The 21655-nt window shown below is 39.3% G+C and overlaps 1 protein-coding gene across 2 annotated transcripts in view; it reads left to right on the top strand.

The window, feature by feature from the left end:
- Wwc3 (WWC family member 3) overlaps positions 1–21655 on the top strand; it is a 103969-nt gene that overhangs the window by 48600 nt on the left and 33714 nt on the right. For both annotated transcript variants that reach the window (XM_005074154.4, XM_021229552.2), the window contains exons 4-7: positions 5571–5647; positions 7115–7194; positions 18464–18593; positions 19818–19967. In XM_005074154.4, the coding sequence (XP_005074211.2) occupies positions 5571–5647; positions 7115–7194; positions 18464–18593; positions 19818–19967 (437 nt within the window). The remainder of the gene's footprint in view (positions 1–5570; positions 5648–7114; positions 7195–18463; positions 18594–19817; positions 19968–21655) is intronic.

A 21655-nucleotide genomic window follows, 5' to 3' on the forward strand; every position in this document is an offset into this window, starting at 1 on the left:
TATTAAGGAAAACATGTCTCCAGGAACACAGATCACAACCCTCCTTCATGTCTATGAGCACCCGAGCTCACTGCCTGTTATACCGTCCTATGTTATGCTTTGTAGACCACTCAAGATGAAATACTTCTACAGTGGAAATGCCCCTATCTTTTACAGCTCCATTTTGCAGAAATCTCCTATATTTTTCATTGCAACATGTTCTTCTGTTTGCTTTCCTTTTACTGATTAATGCATTCTGTATCTCAGCATTTTTTCTGTAGTTACTCCCTCATTCTTGTGAAATTCTAGCCTCTGCATGAATTCAGATTAACTATGTGACCATTCGCAGGAGCCTTTGGAAAAACTTCTTGCCTGTGGTAGAATTGTAGTCTAAGCCACAGGTCTACAAACTATGTTAGGCCTGCAGGCTGAATTCTATCCATGCAGGTGTTTGCAAAAAACATTTTCTTGGAACTGAGCCATGACCATTCACTCACTTGTTGTCTATGCCAATTAAAACAGAAGAATCAAGCATTTGAGGCAGACTGTATGACCCAGAGAACCAAGCAAATATAATTAATATTTATTTCTTTTTGGAAACAGTTTCTTACCCTCAGTCTACACTAGCAGTTGTCAACTATGAAGACAAGTCTCGTGGAGGGCCTTTATCTACTGCTACTGCCTGTTAATTAGCTGTGGACGGAGTTGGACATTTTTATTGTTTGTTCCTTTAAAGTCTCTCAGGTAATTCCTGAGTTGAGGTCTGGTGGCCTAGATTGACTGTGACTTGTCCCATCTAGCAGTAGGAATGTGACTTTATTATCATGGTTCCAAGAATGAGCTGAGATGGCCGCAAGTGTCTCTGGGTGCCTGGGAAAGAGGCGGCCTTATCTCCGGTGAGAACATGCTGACTCATCCTGGATTCTTTGGTCAGGTGGTGGCAAAGCTTGACCTTATCAGCCATCAGTGCTGCCAACATTCTTTCTGAGGCTCCAAGCCTATCCCACTCAGACTATCTTCCATCGGCACTCTGCTAAAGGTTTTCTCATCTGCTTGTCTGGCTGAAGATGAGGGCTTTAGGCAACCCTGTCATCCTTTTGTTTCCCTTCCTACGGGCAGGTTGGAGCAGGCCAGAGAAAAATAGATCACACAGCATTTTTCTCACATGTTAGTCAGCAAGCCTCAATTTTGAAGGCTACAGGAGGGCATGTGTGTTTACTGAGAGCTAATCCCCAGGAGCTCAAGTCCTAGCTATGATTCCTCCTGTGAGTGAGGGCTAGTGCAGGTCAAGTCACTACAAACTTCTTGTTTTCCTGTATATAAGAGGGGAAAATACCACTGTTTTCCCTGCTTGACAAAGATTTTGTGAAAATAGGTAAAATATATGTGAAAGGCACTCTATTATAATAAGGTATATACTTTGCATTATTGTCCAGCTAAATCTATATTATTATTATTATTATTATTATTATTATTATTACATCCAAAGCAATATTATATTCTTTAACAGACCCCTTGAGTTATTTAATGTCTTTCTGCATGGAACTGTCAAAGGAGAAGAGGTTCTAGAGGTAAAAGTCTGGTCTTTATTAAAAACCTCAGGGTTGGAGATATGTAGGCAGCTATCTTGTAATAAAAGTGGCATGTGTGCTATGAAAAGGGATCATGATTCCAAGCTATTCCTTGGACTCCAAGAGTGCTTCTGATAGACTTACTGGAACTCAGCATTTTATTTATAAATTGAATTATACTATTAAAAGTTTGCAGTGTTCACAACTATTCTTAGCATCTTGAGATTAAATATATTCACAGTCTTGGATACTTGGATTGCCTCTTCCTTCATCTCAGACTTGGAATTCTTAATTTTAGACTATAACAGAAATGGTTAGTGCAGTAAAAGCTGTCATTTCACATGGTTTTAGCTATAGATAATGGAAGACTTAATCCCATATGCCTGGACAAACAATTCATGAATGATGGAGTCTTCCCAAGATTGGGTTGGGGATTTTCATTGGTGGATTTGCAGTGTCTATAGTGGTAGTCTTGTTTCATTAAGCCCTCCATCTGTATCTTAAGTATGCCGAGTATGGCTACTGGTCAGTGTTATGGTTCTGTTAGGGAGAAGCAAGAGACAGGGGTGGGGAGAGGCTTCTGTACAGATGTATAGTAGAGACCACCTTGGCTCTCATGTGTTTTTCAAGTCGCTATTGAGTTTTTTCCAAAGAAATTTCAGAGGCAGGAACCATTTTGTGGTGATAACTCCCAGTATATGTTACTTAGTCTGTGTGTTTTCAAGTATGCATCTACATGTGTATGTATGGATGAACATGTTTGCATATGCGTGCACATGTATGTGAACGCCAGGCCTCAGGTATTGTTCCTCAAGGGCTATGGTTTGTTCTTACTATTATTTACTTTTTGGAGACAGAGTCTCTCACTGATTAGGCTAGGCTGTCTGGCCAGCTAGCCCCAGGGATTCTGCTATCTCTGTCTTCTCAGCACTGGGATTACAAACACATACCACCGTGCCTAGCTTTTTTTTAACATAGGTCCTGAAGATTGAACTCAGGTCCTTAAGCTTCTGTGGTAGGTTCTTTATATACTGAGCTTTCTCCCAGATTCTGCTGTTTGTTAATGGTTTTTTAACATGGGTTTTGTTGTTTTGTTTTTCAAGACAGAGTTTCTCTGTGTAACAGTTCTAGATGTCCTGGAACTTGCTGAGTTTAATGTTGTTGAATTGTAGTGGTAGGTTTAGTTTCTAGTCTCAGTGGGAAACACAATTGGCATTATCCTCCTGACTTAAGTTGACAAGTTTAATGAGTGTAAGAGAGTAAATGCAACTCTTAGACATTTGTATATTTATTTAACCAGAGGCCTTTAGGCTTAGGTGTGGAGTGTGTGTGTGTGTGTGTGTGTGTGTGTGTGTGTGTGTGTGTGTGTGTGTAAAAGTGGGAACACACAGCATGTGTGGAGGCTAGAAGGCAACCATAGATGTTGGTCTTTATATTCCACCTTGAGACACAACATTTTGTTGTTTCACACCTCTGTATGCCTGATAAGTTGGCCCAAGAGTCTCTGGATTCTCCTGTCTACAACTCTCATCTTGTAGGAATACTGGGATTACAGATATGTATTACTACACATGGCTTTACATGAGTTCTGGGGATATAAATTTAGGTATTGATGCTTGTATAACAAGGAGTTTGCCCACTGAGCCATTTCCCTTGCCCTGATGTGGTGATATTTATAAATTTTTTTTCCTGTTAAGAACAGTGTTTGAGGGCTGGAGAGATGACTCAGTGGTTAAGAACACTAGCTATTCTTCTAGTAGGCCTGAGTTCAATTCCCAGCAACCACATGATGGCTCCCAATAATGAGATCTGGCCTCTTCTTGTGGCCTGCAGGGATACACGCAGACAGAACACTGTACACATAATAAAAAAATAAATCTTTTTCAAAAAGAACATTGTTTGAGGAGCTGGAGAGATGGCTCAGCAATTAAGAGCACTGGCTGCTCTCATGGAAGACTTGGGTTTGATTCCCAGCACCCATATAGTAGCTCATAATCATCTGTAACTTCAGTTCCAGGGAATCCAATGTCTTCCTCTTCTGACTCCATGGGCACCAGGCATTCCATGGTACACAGACATATATGCAAGCAAAACACCCATTCCCATACAGTTTTAAAAATTTAAAAATAACATTGAGTTATAACATTCATTGCTGATCTTAAATGATACCTATGAATCGGGCAACATAAGTTGTAGAATTTGGAAACAGACATTTTTTTTTGGTTTTTCAAGGCAGGGTTTCTCTGTGGCTTTGGAGGCTGTCCTGGAACTAACTAGTTCTTGTAGACCAGGCTGGTCTCAAACTCACGGTGATCCACCTGCCTCTGCCTCCCGAGTGCTGGGATTAAAGGCGTGCGTCATCACCGCCCAGATGGGAATAAACATTCTTATGTAAGACAGAATTCTGGTGTGTACATGGGGTGGGGGGGGGACTGGTGCTGGTTAAATACAGGACTTTTCTCATGCTATGAAATTTTCTATGAATGATCTGTATTCCTAGCCAAAGAATTGTGGATTTTGTTCTTGTTTGTGAAAGAGTCTCACTCTGGAGCCTGTGCTAGCCTTTAGTTTAAAGCAGTCTCCTTGCCTCAGATTCCTAAATCCTGGATTACAGGCATGAGCTGCCACACCCACCTAAGAATTGTGTTATAAAAATGTTTTTCTCCGTGTCCTTGAGAGACCGCAATTCTAAGTATAAGACAATTTGAGATAAAGCTGACAGACATTGCACTCTTCCAGATATTTATTTCCAGTAGATTCAGTTGTTTGAAGTTCTGACTAAATGGGGCTTAAATAGGAGATTTTCCATAGAGCTGTTTTTAAAATAGGAGCTCTAAACTGCTCAAATTAACTTTGGATGTGGTTCTAATTGAAGTTTTAAATAATCTTGCTGTGTAAGCTACTTGATTGTTTTAAGCTGTCCTTTCCAGTAGAAAATGAGGAAAGGATCTTGAATTAAGTTCTGGTTGTGAGCATCTAAGTTAAATTACGAGAGGGTCAGTTATAGGTACTGAAATCACAGGAGACAAAGAAAGCTGATGATACTTGAGTGGGTTGGCTCACAGGTAAAGACCATGGAACTATGGAAGAGAATAGAAAGAAAGTTGCCATAGTACAAACCACCAAGGCTTCAGCTATGTAAACCAAGGTAATAGTAATAGAAGAAAAAACAGTGTAGAGAAGTGAGGGGGGTGGGGACAGTTACTGAGGCTCTCAGCCTCTTAAATGTCAGAAACGGTTTGAAGCTTTTTGTGGACAGAAATGGACAGAAACAGATCTGTGGGGTTTATTCACCCCAGGTATTGACTTGTACTAATGACACTGTTTGAAAAGCATTAAGTTGCGCGCATGACATTGTTTAAGAAACTATAGGTTTATTTAAGCCAAACATCCAAGCAGACTGAGAATCAAAGTGTGAACACCTTACTTCAGTTTCTAGGGAACAGGTAACTTGGGGGCACACTGCCTTTAGTCTGGTTAGACTGACACAGTAACTAGATTTTGACAGAATTGCCTTTTAATATTACATGTTTTCAGTGTTCTTGTTTTCTTTCTCTTGGCAACAATTATCCATTAGGAGATTATAGATGCCAAGATAATAAATATAAAATCCTTTGACATGCAACCATGGAGAATAACAATAGTTATCCTTATGATGCTATCCTTTAATCATGTCTGTGTCTTTGTATGGGAAAGAATGTAACTGAGTAAGAGCAATTTTCATACCATATTCTTTTCTCCCTTGTGTCTATGTGGGCTTTACCCCTCATGGATTTGTAGTAGAAGTATCAAACAGTTTATTTACCTGTAGCTTATATTTTCTTATGTGATCACATAGTAGATTTTAATGCAAAAATCAGACATCAGATTTGAGGTTGTGAAATGTTAATTATTTGGGACCCAGTGCCCATGTGTAAATCCAGACTGAGAATCAGTTATTAACATGATGAATCAGAAGTTCCTTTTGTTCATTTATTTTAAAGACTCTGTTGTAAAATAAAACATTTTCTTTTTCTTTAGCCTTCTCTGGATATTCAACTAACACAAAGTATGATCCACACCAGATTAAAGCAGAAATAGCAAGTCGCCGGGATAGGGTAAGTAAAATCAGGGTTTTCACAGCTGGAAGCACTGTATGTATTTTTATGTAACAATACTTATCATGATTCATTGTGTGGTCAGCAGTACGTCCAATACCAAGATATTGGTAAGATTTTTATTTCCCAAATCATTTTTGCATTTTGTTTTTATTTTATTTTGCAATAGCAGAAAAAAGTATTTTATTTTAAAGCTATTTCCCATCACACAAAAGTACAGTATCCATGACATGTTTTATAGGATAGGCTATCCAACCATTTGGGAAGATGGATGGTGTCAGGACCCAGTGTCACAGGGCTGCTTTTCTGTGCCAATAGGGTACCACTTTTGACCCATGGTAACTGTTGTTCTTCTTGGCTTGCTAGTCACAATGAGCCAGCTCCTTTAGCAGTGCTTCATCCAAAGGATTCTGATCCTTCCCTGGTGACACCTATATTCATTAAGTGATAACTTGTCTCATCCCTTTAGGCCCATATTCACCTGGTTGTCTGAAAGAGGACTCGTGTTGTTTTCTGGCAAAGCTCAGGAAACATCTTGGTAATGAGGCCTCCTCTTTTACTGGTGTGCAATTCCATAAACTAAGCTGTGTGTTTTAGTTCTCAAGTTTAAGCACAGCAAAGAAAACCACCTGGAAAGCTTTCTAAACGGACAAGTTTGTAGGCCCATTCCCATGTGGTTTGATGAAGACATATATTAGGTTCCAGAATCTGTTTAAGGAATCGTATCAAGGAATTGAGGTTCAGGTAGTAGTCAGAGGCTGCATTACGCTTGGTAGTATCTATGAGGGGTAAATATAAGTGAAGATGATAAAGTTTTACAGTTGCTATGTGGTATGTACATTATTGCCATCAGAAAACAAGTACTATTTCACACTTTATAGGACTTGTCTGGATTGGGGATTTAAATAATTATTCATTAGAGAATTTCATACATGTATACAATGAAATATGATCATATCCACCACCCATTTCCTCTAGATTCCTCCATATCCCCCCAACACATTCCTTTCCCAACTTCATGCCTTTTCCTTTTTTTGATAACCTAAGTACAATTAGTGTTTTCCCACATGTGTGTGGGTATGATAGTAGGAGCATGGAAATTCTACTAGTGGTCACATTCTGCAAAGAAGATGACTTTTTTCTTCCCCATCAGCTATTAACTGCTAAGGGCTCCTCAGAAAGGGAGCCACTTCCCCATCGATGCTGGAATGTGGCTGACTTGATTTTGTGCAAGTGTTGTAGTAGGTAACTAGAGCTGCTGTGAGTTCACAAGTGCAATACCATGCTATATCCAGAAGACAGTTCTTCACCACACTCTTCAGGATTGGGGAGTTTTAGCCTAAGCAGGGCAGTTTTCCTAGAGTAGTGGACCATAGATAATCCATGCAGTTGAAATCAAGGAAAAACGTGAATGACTGTTGTATAAATAATTTATCACTGCTTGGATTTGAAAAAAAGTGTTTTTAGCTTTCCAGATTGAAACGAGAGCTGGCCCAGATGAAGCAGGAGCTACAATACAAAGAAAAGGGTGTGGAGACCCTACAAGAGTGAGTTACTTGCATGTGTTCATGGGAGCATTTTCTTGTGATTTCTGACACATTTGGTACCTGGGCAGGTCATGTTCAAAAGCGTCAAGATTTTAACTTTTATGCCATTATTTATTATCATTATTTTCTGATTTCAAACATCAGAATCTTTTGCTTCCTTGAAGATACATTATTCCTTCAAATGGAAATACTTGGGAAACAAAACCCTTCTTTTTATATTATACATACTTTTTATAGTTGTACTGCTTGCTTAAGACACATGTCACTATTTACCTTTAAATTCAGAATTTTATTAGTTTCTCTTAATTTTTAATTCTAAAATTAATTAGTATAAAATTATAGTCTCATTCCCAGTCTCAGTAGTCACATCTGAAGTTCTCAATAGTCACACCTGGGTAGGGCATATTTTCTCTGCAATGACAATAGTGATATTTTGAGATAGATGACTCTTGGTGTGGGCCATCCTGCACACCAAGAGACTGTGCAACATCCTTGACCTCTACCCACTAGCTGCCAGTAGCATCCATCTCCCATTGAGACAACTTGTAAAGTGTCCAGACATTGTCAAATGCCTGCAGTTGAGAAGCACAGGGCTAGTAGCTACACATTGGGCAGCATAGGCTATCGATTCCCATCATCACGAAAAGTACTGCTGGACAGTGTCATCTGCAAGATTATTCCTTTTCATTCCCTTGCAATTAGAACCATATTCCTATATTTTGAAGAGGAATTTTTTATAATTAGCAAGTTGTATTAAATCAGCATATTAAGTGAACAAGAAACAATTTATAGATGGTGATGGTGTTTGTCTGAATTAGTTTTGTTTGTTTGTTTTTAGTTTTTTTATTTTTTGAGACAGGGTTTCTCAGTATAATAGCCTTGAATGTCCTGGAATTCACTCTGTAGACCAGGCTGGCCTTGAACTCAGAGAAATCTGCCTGCTTCTGCCTCCTGAGTGCTGGGATTGAAGGGGTGAGCCACCACTGCCTGGCTAGAATTAATTTTCTTAAGAAATTAGTGTAGACTTATTTATTGCCTGAGAGATCTTTCAGAACCTGGTTCCACTCGCTAAACTTGACATGTGCTTCATACTTTCTGTGCCTGTGTTTCTCCTCTTTACATGCTTGTCTTAGCCATTCTGCCTGCTACAACAAAATTCTATAAGCTGGGTGGCTTGAAGAAGTCTTTCATTTCATAATTCTTCATGAAATCTGGAAGTTTGAGTCTATTCCTAGAAATGACCCAGTTCCAGACTTGTAGATAGTCACCTTTATACTGACAATTTCCTTACATGACTCAGAGAAGTTGTTGTCTAAGTTTTGGTCTCTCTTCCTTTCCTTTCTAGGACATATGTGGGTACACTCATGACCTTATCTAACCCCCAGCCCTATCCAAGTACCTTCATATTAGAGCCTAGGGCTTCAACAGAAGAATGAGGAAGATAGTTGATAGTAGAACAGATAAAATTCAGTTGCCCAGAGTGCAGAATTACCTGGTATATGGTTAACATTCAACAAAGATAGGGGGTCCATCTGCATGGTTACTGTAGTGGGTAAAGATGAGCAACATAGCATGTTTTGTATCCTAGATTCACACTCAGTAACACTGTAACAAATATGAGGACAGTGCTGATCTTATGTGTTTGACAAGTGTAGTGACCTCAGCCTTCTGTGAGGGGTATGATCTGGTCATATCAGACTCTGTTTTTGAACATTAAATTGAGATTGACCGTTTTTTTTTTCCTTTTTTCATGTGTATGTGTTTGTGGTTTGTTTGTATATGCGTGTTTGAGTGTGTGTGAACCTGTATGTCATGCATGTGGAGTCCTGAGGCTGACATCCGGGAGTCTCCATCACTTTCCACCTTATTTGTTAAGGTGGGGTGTCTCAATGGAACCCAGAACTCCTGTCTCCACCTTCTGAGTGCTGGAGTTATAAGCAGGCTGTCACATCTACCTGACAGTTATATGGGCTCTGGGGATCCCAATTCTGGTCTTCATGTTTGCTGCTTATCCAGCAAGTACTTTAATTTGTGAATCACATATCCAGCCAGAGACTGACTTTTGTAGTCAGCCAGGATTGGGTTGTATCAGGGTTGCTTTATGTGTCCCTTTTATATTAAGGTCATCTGGGTACCAGGGAAGACACAAAACAAAGGAATTGTTGCATTTTGCCTGGGGGAACTTGGCGTTCTCTGGCCCTGACTCCCAGGAATGTTAAAAAGATGGCAATTTATTCAGAAACTCAGGCATGCCCCCTGCAGGTGGGTTTTGATAAGCCCATCAGCATAATGCCATCTGAGCCCTTTTAAAGTCATTATCCCTCTTTGTTCTTTACTAGAACTGAGCAGTCTGTTTGTGTGGTCTGCCTGGGTTTTGGTTCTGTAAGCTGAGATTCTTTTAATTAGCGCTAGTCAGTTAACACAGCTGTTTTTGTTCTGCTTTTTAAAAGTTTTGTCTTAAGCAAATCAAGCCTCTTCTCCAATGTTGCTCTGTTGGAAGCTGCATTGTCACTGTGTGCTTCCTGGCTACTGGCTTTGGTGCTCATTTGGTCTGCTTGATGCAGTGCTTCCCAGTGTGTTGGTGCAGGCTCTGTCTCCCTACCTCCTCCCCCATCATCCAGAGAGCCTCCAGATCTCCCCAGCACTTTCTAGGATGCTTCCCTGTGTGTTGTGACTATTCCATTGAAAGGGATGAATAAAGAATAAAAGCAAACTACTAATTGGCTTTGATAGGTTATCAAATTTGCCTGGACTATGTAGTTGATTTCCTGCTTTCAGTACCCTTTGCTACTAGTAACTTTACTCTATGGTGTGAGATAACCTGACATTTTAATAGTGGGATCTTTGTATGCTGGAAGCTGCAGTTCATTTCATTTTTTACTTGCAAATGTTCTGAGGAAGGTGACCAGGGTTCAGAAAAAATCTGAGGGTGTACAACAGACCCAAAGCTCACAGGGGAGCCAATTCCCATGCTTTCCCCTGAAGGCTGTGGCTTTTGCAGATTGCTGAGCTTGGTGCCCAATGCTTCTCCTGGCCCATTGTGGATAGCCTGTTTCCCAGTTTGAATACAAAGTTTGTAATATCCGGTTAAGACTGAATAATCTAGAACATAAAATATTCTGGGAATTGGAAAATGGGCTTCCCTTTGGCCTTGCTAGGAAGTAGTCCATCTGGTATAGTTGTTAGTTGTGACTCAGGGATAGGAGGTAGCCTCTGTTTCTCCTGCCACACAGTATGAACGAGCACAGGGAGAGCTTACCTCATGCCTGCAGCTGACACAGAAATAAGAATTGGGATCCCAGAAGAGACATGATGTTTTTAGTTAGTTTCTGATTGCCTTAGCAAGATGTCATGCTTGGGAGCAGTCATTGAAAACTTGCCTCTTTCCACGAAGAGGCTCATCTTGTCTGCCATAGCTCATGGGGATACCTACCCTTAGCTGTCAAAAAAGGAGATGGAGAGATTCTCGACCTAGCCTTGGTCCTGAGGGTCTTACCTTCATTTCTGTGCCCTACCCGTGGGCCAGACTTCAAAAACCTTTCAGGAAGGAGCGACCCAAAGAGAGTCCTACTTAAATAGCATGTTACTGCTCTCTTAGAAGCTGCATTATCACTGTGTGTTTATTGTATTCTGTAATACAGTCTCAGGAAAAGGGAAACATAGACACTTACATCACTCTTAAGTTTCTTTGCAAGTGAAAAACAAGCTGGTACCTTACCCTGAGTACCACTGTCAGTGAGATATTTACATCCTAATTAATTTTCTGCTACTGAAGATGGGACACTTATGTTTGGATCGAATCAACTGTACATACTTATATTGTTCATTGAGAAATTTTGAGAAAAAATGATCATGGTACTGTCACTGTGAAATCAAGACTCTACGTCTAGATAGCAAATGAGCTGTTGTACATAAATGTGAAGCTTATGGCTTATGCTTTGTTTTTAATTACTAACATGGTTTAATGCAGCAGCCTTAGGTTTTCCTCCAGAAATTGTTTGATGTTCTTGCTTCCCAGAAACTTCAGAGCACCTCAACAGGAGTTTGGCTGCTCATAAGATTTTAAACTTCACTTGTTTTTCTTGGTAAATTTCCTGGCTAGCAAGGAAATCCATCATTATGCTTGAGTCCAAGGGGGGAAAAAGAACCTCTTGTGTTTTTTTTAAATCTATATATGCTGCAAATTTGTGGAGGAAAGCTGGCTTTGATTATAGTCTTTGAATTAATGCTGAGTGTGTGTGGGGGGAGAGAGAGACAAGAGAGAGCGATATGCAAGCTTTCAATGATAGAGGACATATAAAAGTAGAGAGAATATAATGAAAGCCTCCTATTGCCCTCTCCCTATTTTAACCCCACAGTGCTTAGTCTTAGCAAATATGGAACACTATCACATTCCCTAAGTTCTTATTGAAACAAATCCCCAAATCACATTTAATTGATAAATCTTTTTTCCTAAATCTGTAGATCCCTTTTGGAACGTAATTTGAGCCCTAGTATCCCACTTACTAGGCGCCCATCATCAAAGAGCTTTCCTGTTTCCCCATTCTGTTTGACTCCAGATTCCAATGAGGCCCACACAGTGCATTTGTTTGGTGTTTCTGTTAAATATTTTCTTCTGTGATTCTCCTCCTTTTGTTTTCCTAATAACTGATTTGCTGAAGAAAACAATTTGTATGTCCTGTTTCCCTGATTTTGGTTTCAGTTCTTGAATTTCCAGATTTTCAGTGAATTCTGAATTTGGTGGCTTGCTATAGCCATGTGTATTTTCCATAATCTTTCTGCCTCCTTTTGTACATGTGTATCTTTAGGATAAGTACCCAAAAGTTAGTTTCATTGGTCAGAGGATAAATGTATTTGCCATATATTAGACATTGCCAAATTATCCTACAGAAGCTGCACCATTCTTTTCTTCCTACCACTGGACATGGGAACATCTCTGTTTTCCATTGCCTTGCCAACTGAATGTGTTGACAAGCTATGGCATTTCTGCCTCTCTCATTGGTGAATGAGAGTATCTAAGGGTATTATTCCCTTGCTTTTCCCTCAGGGCTGTCTGGAAAAGTCTTCAGAAAATACAAACATCATGTATCCTGAAAAAGTCTTAAGTGAGCTATTTCAGAGAAAGATCACTGGATCTGTTGCCCACAGGGTTTTGAAACCTGACTTGAAAATTACATTAATGTGACTCATTGCTAGTCTAGAGGCAAACAGAAGGATGCAGAAACTAAAGAGTGTTTCTGGAATGAATAAAACAAAAGAATGTTCTGGGCATGCTCACGGGTATGGGCAGAATCCCCTTGGTAGTTTGGAGATCTGAAGTGAACCTTGTCCTAATTATGTGCTGTCCTGCCTGAGAAACCCACTTAACATGGCTTTGCCCTAAGTTTTTCCCATTTATCTGCCTAATACTGTAATGTCCCTGACACTGGTGTCATGGCCGGTATGCTGCCCTGACCCTCTTGTTACCACATCTGTTGTTTATGGTGTGATATTTCCACATGTGGCACCCAATGGCTCTCACAGATTCTATTCAGACCACTCTGAGCTGAGGCACTATTGTGATTCATGATTCCTGTGAGTCACCACAGAGATTCTTTTTAAATGTCTCCTTACCTTTTGACTCCTATGTGGCCTTCTCTTTCCCTGCACCATAAGCCAGATGTTTGATGAGTTAGCCTACTGGACAACTCATTTCCCCCTAGTTTCATTCTCACTCATCAATGCCAGCCCCCCTTGACCACCCTGCCTACCTGGGACTCTGGGGCAGGTGACATCTTACTTAGATCCTTGATGAACTATCCTGTTGAAGAGGTCAAATCTCGATTACATGCTGACCCTAAAGTCACTTCATTTTGTTTAAAACCATGGATACTACATTACTTCATGATTTTTATCTTAATGACTCCCTTCGTGATTCAAGTGACACTTTGCCTTGGTTCCTAATCCATCAGGAGGACTCAGACAATTTCTGGAATAGGGACAGTTCAGGATAATGAATGGACCCTAGTCTGCGTGCTGTAGGAGTGACTTGTTAAGAGAAGCTTTTTCTTTGAGAGAAGCTTTCCCGCCAGCCTGGTTCTAGAGCCACATCAGTCCCAAATCACACAGGAGGCTATATTAATTATGAAACTGTTGTTGGCCTTGCTTGTTTCTTACTGGCTATCTCTGCTTTAAGTAATTACCCCATAATTGTTAATCTAAGTATGTCTCTTACCGGAGAATAGTTCCGGGCTCCTACCTCATGGCGTTACATGTTGACTCTGCTGTGTTTCTCCTTCCCAGAATCCTCCTGGACTCCTAGTCCCTCCTATCTAGATTCCCTATAGGCCAGACAGTGCTTTATTGACAAATGCACAGGACTTCCCCAACAGTGACTGGTACCACAGTCTCTGTTAGCTGTCATGTCATTTGCTTTATCCTTACATACTGGGACACTCTGAGCCTTGAGGGAAGGTTATCCTCAGTCTAAAGGTTTTCCTGGGCTGTCAGGATCTTAGGGAGATCTGTTATTTGGCCTGGTTACCTTTTTATTAACTGCTCAAGTATTTCTTTCTCCTTTACATTTTAGATTATATTTCATTTGAGTCATGTATTTTAAGAAGTCCTGTCACTTATGTATGCTATTCACATTACTGAAAGGGGTGCCCACTAAGTGGTTCAGCAACTCTTTTTTGCTAGGTTTATTCCTACCACTTTGTGAGCTTCTCAGCCCTACAGTTAAGGAACTTCCCAGTTGAGGTAGGATGGATAGAGTTACACCTATTTGTTTCCTTAAATAAGAATGACTACATACTTCTAAGTATTTGATGTCACATGGAGACATTGCTAGATAAAAGAGTTAGCACTTTCTGTCTGAGGATTTAGTGGTTTAAAAAAGAATGGAGTAGTGTACATCTAGAGTAGAGTTCCATGAACAGTACCCCACTAACATGCACATAAGATACAACCTGCCTTCTGGCAGTACACAGCAGTGAGACACATAGAAACTGGGTGGAAACAAAAAGGACATTGTTCCCAATGATAGGATAGACCTGGCGTTCCATACAGGACCTGCTGTTGAAAGCAAGCTGCCAAAAGCTTCCTGATGCACATTCAAGGCTCTTTCTAGAACTGCTCATTAAAATGTAGTGGTTTTTACATAACATTTATTCTTTTGTGTTTTAATCTGTAGTATTAACATGAAATAACTCTAGAGGACTGACAACTCTTTTCTCAAAGGTGAAGGCTTAAGGTGTTAGGCTTTATCCTTCTTCTGCTAGTGAATTCTACCAGCATCTTCAATTTATCACCAAAAATGGAAACCTTAGGCAATGTGATATGAAGTTGATAATAAACATCTCTGAAGTGTCTCCTTTACCTGTATGGGTTTCCTTATCTGAGCTATACTCTTTTCCTCTTTTTTTCCCCTCAATTTACTTCTTTAAAATAACTATAAAACTATGAGGGTTAGTTTGAGGACCACATGTGTCTGGGTATATGCGTAGTCTTCAGATTTCATACAGTAGGCATTTGGAGCCCTTAGCTTTGAGTGTATTGTTAACCTAATGAGGAAGAGGATGAGTACTTACCAGTAGGAGGAGCCTTATCTGGTCTTCTCACTGTATTTCTTACAGGCTCTGGCCTTCAGCAAGTCACTCAACTGTCCTGAAGCTATGTGTAAAATATACATATGGAAAACTAAAGAGTTTTGAATCTTTGTGCTGAAGACTTTTTCTGTACTTTATAAGAACTTATGTCTTTGTTAGTACTACATTTTATTTTTCTTGAGAAGTGATCTCTTTTCTATTATCAGAAATATAGGGCATAAACATGGATTTGCACTCTTGATAATAAAACTAAAAAGTGAGTTCTTTGACAGATATTATGACTTTCTTTATGAAGTAGATACTGATATTTTATAAAAGACAAAATAGATGAGTGGTCATTTGAATTTGACCAGAGTGACTATAAGCATCTCAGAGACAAGGACTCACTCTATATTTCAGGATGACCTGAAACTTACTAACCCTTGAACTTAAGGTGATCCTCCTGCCTTATTTTCCCAGTGGTGAGATTCATATTTGATCCACCATCCTGACAAGGAATTTTTAAAAAGAGATGAAAGTCTTAGATAAGTAAATTTTTCAGAAGTGAAAAAGATATCTCCATCCCTTTGAAGTTTTTGTTAGATAATAATTGGTTGTGATTATAAAATGAAAACAATTTGACTTCTGTGAAATATTGCTTCTTGTAAAAATCTGTCTGGTTGCATCTTGGCCACTGAGGTGGGGTGACGGATACCGCACTGCACAGGAAGGGATATCACTTTAAACTGTGGCCCTGTGAGGGCTTAGTGTATTGAATCCCTGTCCTGCCACATAGTAACTTATCATCTAGACACTTAACTTAGTTAATTGCTCCAAACTCCATCTTCTGCATTATAAAGTCCAAGAGGATTATGTTTATCTTATAAATCTTTTCAGGGCTTAAATAATATTCCCAGTGTAAAGCATGGAGCATGATTCTGCCATCTACTAGGTACTTGATATGCGGGATTGTTTTTAGATACTATTTATATCAGAATACTTTTTCTCTTTTTGGGTTTTAGAGACAGGGCTTCTCTGTGTAGACCTGGCTGTCCTGAAACTCACTATGTAGACCAGGCTGGCCTAGAACTCACAGTGATATGCCTACCTCTGCTTCCTGAGTGCTGGGATTAAAGGCATGCACCACCACCCAGTCAGAATACTTTTATGATATGGTCAATAGCATAGTTTATGTAGCAGTGCCATTTTTAATAATATATATGCAACTATTTTTCCATATCTATACATCTGTTTTATTTTGCAAATTTAAGGTCCATTTACATTTAGTTCTCAACAGCCAAAATGTCATTATATTAAACATATTTTACAATATGTATCATTTAAAAATTACACTCCAAATGTGTTAATAGCAATGACTAGCTAAAGATTGTTGCCAACAGAATAGTTATGAAACTATTTTTATAGTGACTTTTCAGAGGTTTAGTTTTTGAAATCCTGTTATCCAATGACTTTCATTCTTTTTTGAAAAATGATTTATTTATTTTTATTTTATGAATATGAGTGTTTTACCTACTTGTATATGTGTGTACTACATGTTTGCCCATTGCTCAAAGAGTACAGAAGAGGTCATTGGATGTCCTGAAATTAAAGTTACAGACAGTTGTAAGCTGCCATATGAGCATACTGGGAACTGAACACAGGTTCTCTGCAAGACTAGTAAGTGCTTTTAATTGCTGAGCCTTCTCTCCAGATCCTCTCACGTGTTTTACAGCAGACCTTTTCCATTTTCTTCTGGGCAAACAACCTTATCCATAATAGGAAAGCTGTGGAGATGGGGTATTGCAGGGTATTCACTCAGGTATATTATAGTCTCCCTCCCTCCCTCCCTCCCTCCCTCCCTCCCTCCCTCCCTCCCTCCCTCCCTCCCTCCCTCCCTCCTTCTTCCTCTCTCTCTCTCTCTCTCTCTCTCTCTCTCTCTCTCTCTCTCTCTCTCTCTCTCTCTCTCAATAGGGTCTAACCAACTGCTCTTGTATATTATATTCTCCCCCTCCACCGCCTGTCTGTCTCTCTCTGTTTGCCTGTCTATGTGTGTACGTGACACGTGATGTGTGAATTTGTGTATACATGGAGCATAGCACATATTGTGGAGGTCAGAGAACAACATCTGAGAGTCAGTTCTTGCCTCTACATTGTTGAGAAAGGGTTTCTTATTTTTGGGGTGTTGCATATCAAGGTCATCTGACCTGTACGTTTGAGAAACGTATAGGGTATAACTGACCCATTATGGAAGTGCTTGTTCTGTTGCCCTGTTGAAACTCAGTTTCTTGCTTCTGTATTTGCCCTTCTGTTCCAAGGATGCCAATAGATCAGGTCAACTCTGTTGCTGAGCTTCACTTTGCATTGTTACACATATGATGAGGAATTTGTTAATAATAATGAAATAGCAAAGTTGGCAACCTAATGTTTTTTCTCCAGTAAGTAGTTTTATTATCTCAATAATAATCATTATTACAAACACTAAATTCTAGGCCTTCTGCCAGGTGAGTCCTTTCCTTACATATTCTCCTTAAATCTTATGCCTGTCATGTGGGAGTAGTGTTGTTAGTATTCCCTTTTGAGACACAATGAAGTAGATCAAAAGACATGGATGATTTTCCTAGGATCACACAGCTAATGAGTGGTGGAGCTGGAATTCTACTCCTTGTTATAACATGCCAGGTTTGTGTAGTGGAAAACCAGGCTGTTTGGGCTAACAATAACTATCTAGATCATCAGGATAACCTGTGGGAAATTATTAGGCTCAGAACCTATGAAATGGTGGACATGGAACCTGTTGATTAAGGTAGCTGCTTTCCAGGGAAGGGATTCATTTTACATTGGTCCAATTTCTCCACCACCTTAGCCTCGAAGGCTTCCCAAACTTGAGGCTTAGGCATGGGAGATGTGACAGAGGGCATGCTCTCAAGATTGCCTGCTATCAGAAGGTGGAGCCAAGTTTGGTTGTATTGTGTTCTATATCCACTACTCACAGCCAGGTCTATATGTGCATAGGTTGACTGGGTGGATGAACAGACAAAAGGAGAAGAGCGGGGGGGGGGGGAGGGGAAAGGAAGGAAGTTTTGCTGGATGGATGCTTGGACTGAAGCAAAGTATCAAGGAGATAGATAGGATAAGTGATAGTGAATGACAAGTGATAACAAGAATGAAATGAATGAATAGAGAAGGCATACGTTTTCAACTTTTGAGGGCTGAGGATACAGAGCAGTGGTAAAGTGCTTGCTTAGCCTATCCCCAGTACCTCAAAAAGAGGCTCCAGTGTTTGTTCAAGTATATTATTGGAACATACTACTTCTTACTGTTTCCTATTTACTCTCCTGGCATACAAATCTTACCCATAAGCTTATTTAATAAACATATTTGATCACTGGCCTTGATAATGCTGAGAATAAATGAAAAACTTTGGTTGTCCTCCCAGAGAGGGAATATACAATCTCATCTGTTATTCAATCCTGCTACTTAGTAGAGGATAGGGGCCTGCACCTCTACACAGGATCCTTCTGAAGCAAAGGCAGATATCCATCAGTCAGGTTTTTGTATTTGCCACAAAGATGGAAGGTGTCATGGAGTCTTGGCGTACTTTTGAATATTTATTGTTTTAAATATTGGAATGTTTGAATACTTATTGCTTAAAAAGGATGTTATATTCTCATGTGGAATGACTCCAATTTCATATTTTTAAACAGGATTGACCGGAAGATGTCAAGTTCTCACACCAACTACAAACTGGATGAGGCCCAGGCTATAATGAGTGAACTTCGTACTATTAAGAAAGCCATTTGTACAGGCGAGAAGGAACGCAGGGACCTGATGCAGGTAAAGCCAAGTCTGCCTCCTGGAAACTCTGCCTGTTGACCTATCTATCATTTATTTATTGCATTTTATGTTTACTGTATAGATAATTCATGAGTACTATATATGTGTATTTTGAGCACATGCACACCATGTTTAACTAAGTGTATTAATTCTGCCAGACCTCTTCCATCTTAAATAAACTCAGGATTACTAACCCTTCCAAAAATTACTTGTTTCAAGTCTTCGTCAACTACCCAAGTTCTGTTGCACTTGTGTATTTTGGTTTCAGTGTCTTCAACAATGCCAAAATTGAATAGGTATCAAAATCCAAAGAAATAGTAAACAATCCTATTTCTTTTCAATGTCCACACAAATGAGTTACATGTGCCAGAATTCCTACTTACTCTAATTTTTGGCATATTATCATCCATAGATTGGTTTTATCCATGTACCAAAATGGCTGAAAAAAAATCAGGTTATAAAAGTGTGGTCTGGGAGATGTTTTACCTCTGGATTACCTATAAAAAATTTGAAATGCCATGCATCTTTGTTGGACCCAGTTACTATTTGAGCATTTAGATAGGAATGTTTTTTTTAAATTAAGAAACACAAAGGCAGGCTGGAGAGATTGCTCAGAGGTTAAGAGCATTGGCTGCTCTTCCAGAGATCCTGAGTTCAATTCCCAGCAACCACGTGGTGCCTCACAACCATCTGTAATGAGATCTGGTGCCCTCTTCTGGTGTGCAGGAATATATGCAGACAGAACATTGTATACTAAATAAATAAATCATTAAAAAAAAGAAACACAAAGGCTTTAAAAAGTAGGAACAATGGCACCAAAACTATTCTTACCAGAAGTATTCAGCTTATCTTTAATTAAATGACTAACAGTTTCCTTTAAAGGATGTGCATTAAAAAAGATGCTTTGGTAAAGCTGGGTGGTGTTGGTGCACACCTTTAATACCAATACTCGGGAGGCAGAGGCAGGTGGATCGCTGTGAGTTTGAGGCCAGGTCTACAAAGCAGATGCCAGGACAGTCTCCATAGCTACACAGAGAAACCCTGTCTTGAAACACCAAAAAAATTATGTTTTGTAAAAAAAAAATCTAATGATAATGGAGAGTAGGATGGGACATCTCTCTAGTCTTAGACTATAGACCTCCTTGAACCAGAAAGAAACAGCTGCTTCTAAAGGAAGGAATCTATGCAATCTCCACTCACAGAACTTGTCTTACTCTTTTCCAGAGCCTGGCCAAGCTTACTGACAGCTTCAAGAATAGCTGCTCCATTACAGACACCCTACAAGATTTCTCTCACAGCACAGTGGTGCTTGGTGACTCTGGTGTTCCTCAGCAGTTTTGTGATGCTGGCTCTCAGACTGACACTATAGGGGAGGTATGCTCACCCAGGGCAGAGACATGAACATTCCCAAAGAGGAGTAACTGGCTTTGGTGGTGGTGTCCACACACTTGATCTAACTTTTGATTTCTACTCGAAAGATCTTGGCTTTTGTGTCAGTAAACTTGAAAGGAAAATCATATTTCTCACATTTAGTTCTAATGGTGCAGTGGTATAGAATGTATATTGTCTTGCGATTAGGAGTCTTAAAAATGGCAATCACCTTGCCAGCATTAAACTTAAGTGTTTCTTTGAACTATCCATGACATTTTAGAGTGTGGCTTAGCAAATGATTTCTGCAAAAGATCAGATGGTAAATATCTCAGACTTTGAAAACTAGGTAGTCACTTATTTGACTGGTCAGCTGTCATTATAATGCAAAAAGGTGTCTTGCTTGATACCTAAGCGAGTGGGCTTATTGGTTGCCACTAAAACTTTATTTCCCAAACAACAAAAACAAACAAAACCCCAAAAAGGCAGCTTGCTGATCTCTGGTTTAGACTGTGATTTTCAAAGGCTTTGTGGCTCTGTCACTAGGGTTATACTTTGTTGCCATTTCTTGTTCTTTTAAGAGAATGTCAGGAAATTGTTTTTTCTCTGAGACTTGGGACACCTTTAGCATGCTCTCCCTTGATAATCAATAAAGCCTTAAATTAGCCACAAAAACAAATTAGGAGAATCATCATTTGAAATTGGGTAGCTAATAATCAAAGACATACTGTTGTAATATCATTGGATGAAGTTTGAAATGAATTTGCAACTAAATGACAATAGTTTGTAGGACTTCTTTTCCTTAGCGGTTGTTCAGTAAAGGTAAAATATTAGTGGCAGGCGTGATACCCCTCCCATTAAATAAAGGGAAGCTTAAGAGAGAGGGAAAAACAATTTGTGGGAAGGTCTGGAATTTAGTTATTAGTAGTAGTATGAAAGTTTGAAAAATAATGCCTTTCTGGGGGAAATATAATACAAATTATGAACATCTCAGTTGTCCTGAAAATAATGTGTTTTCAATTTATATTTCCATTATTGCTGAAAGTATATTTAGACATTTTGTAAAGGTATCTTCTTTTATTTAAAGAACTTGGTGACCACCTATAATACTCAGAAAAATGTGTATGCCAAAATGTTTGTCATTTTTGCCTAGAGATTTTACAGTGAAGAAAGGAAACAAGCACAAGACTCATTGAATTCTGGAAATGACTTTTTTCTTCTTATCATAAAAATTGATTTAGAATTTATAGCTGTTAATTAGTTTGAGAGAAACAGATAAGATCAAAGCTCTCTAATGTTTTCAATAAGCCATTCTAAAAATGTCAGGTTGGAAGTAGTGGCTGCTTCTGCCATTCCAGTTGTAAATTGTCATGGCTTATAACCCCCTGAAGTTTACTGGGGTCGGCCGTGGGTTGGCAGCTTTACAGCTGTTATCTTGGTTTAACTAGTTTTTCGTTTTGTGGGGATTTTGTTACCTTCAGTATAATTGGCATGAAAATATTTAAGCCTAACTACTGATAGTGTTGCAAACATTTAAAGCATAACTTGTAGGTGATACTCCCAAGTCCAGACCTTGCCTTTTTTCCTTTTATCTTTGGTTTCATTTTTATGCCTTGAGCCTTGGAAGGTATTCTCTAATCCCTTCTTTAGGCAACTAGTCTGTCTAATTTAGATTTTGGGATTTCTAAGTAGAA

Source organism: Mesocricetus auratus, unplaced genomic scaffold (genome assembly GCF_017639785.1).
Source record: "Mesocricetus auratus isolate SY011 unplaced genomic scaffold, BCM_Maur_2.0 Super-Scaffold_100003, whole genome shotgun sequence".
NCBI classification, from domain to species: Eukaryota; Metazoa; Chordata; class Mammalia; order Rodentia; family Cricetidae; genus Mesocricetus; species Mesocricetus auratus.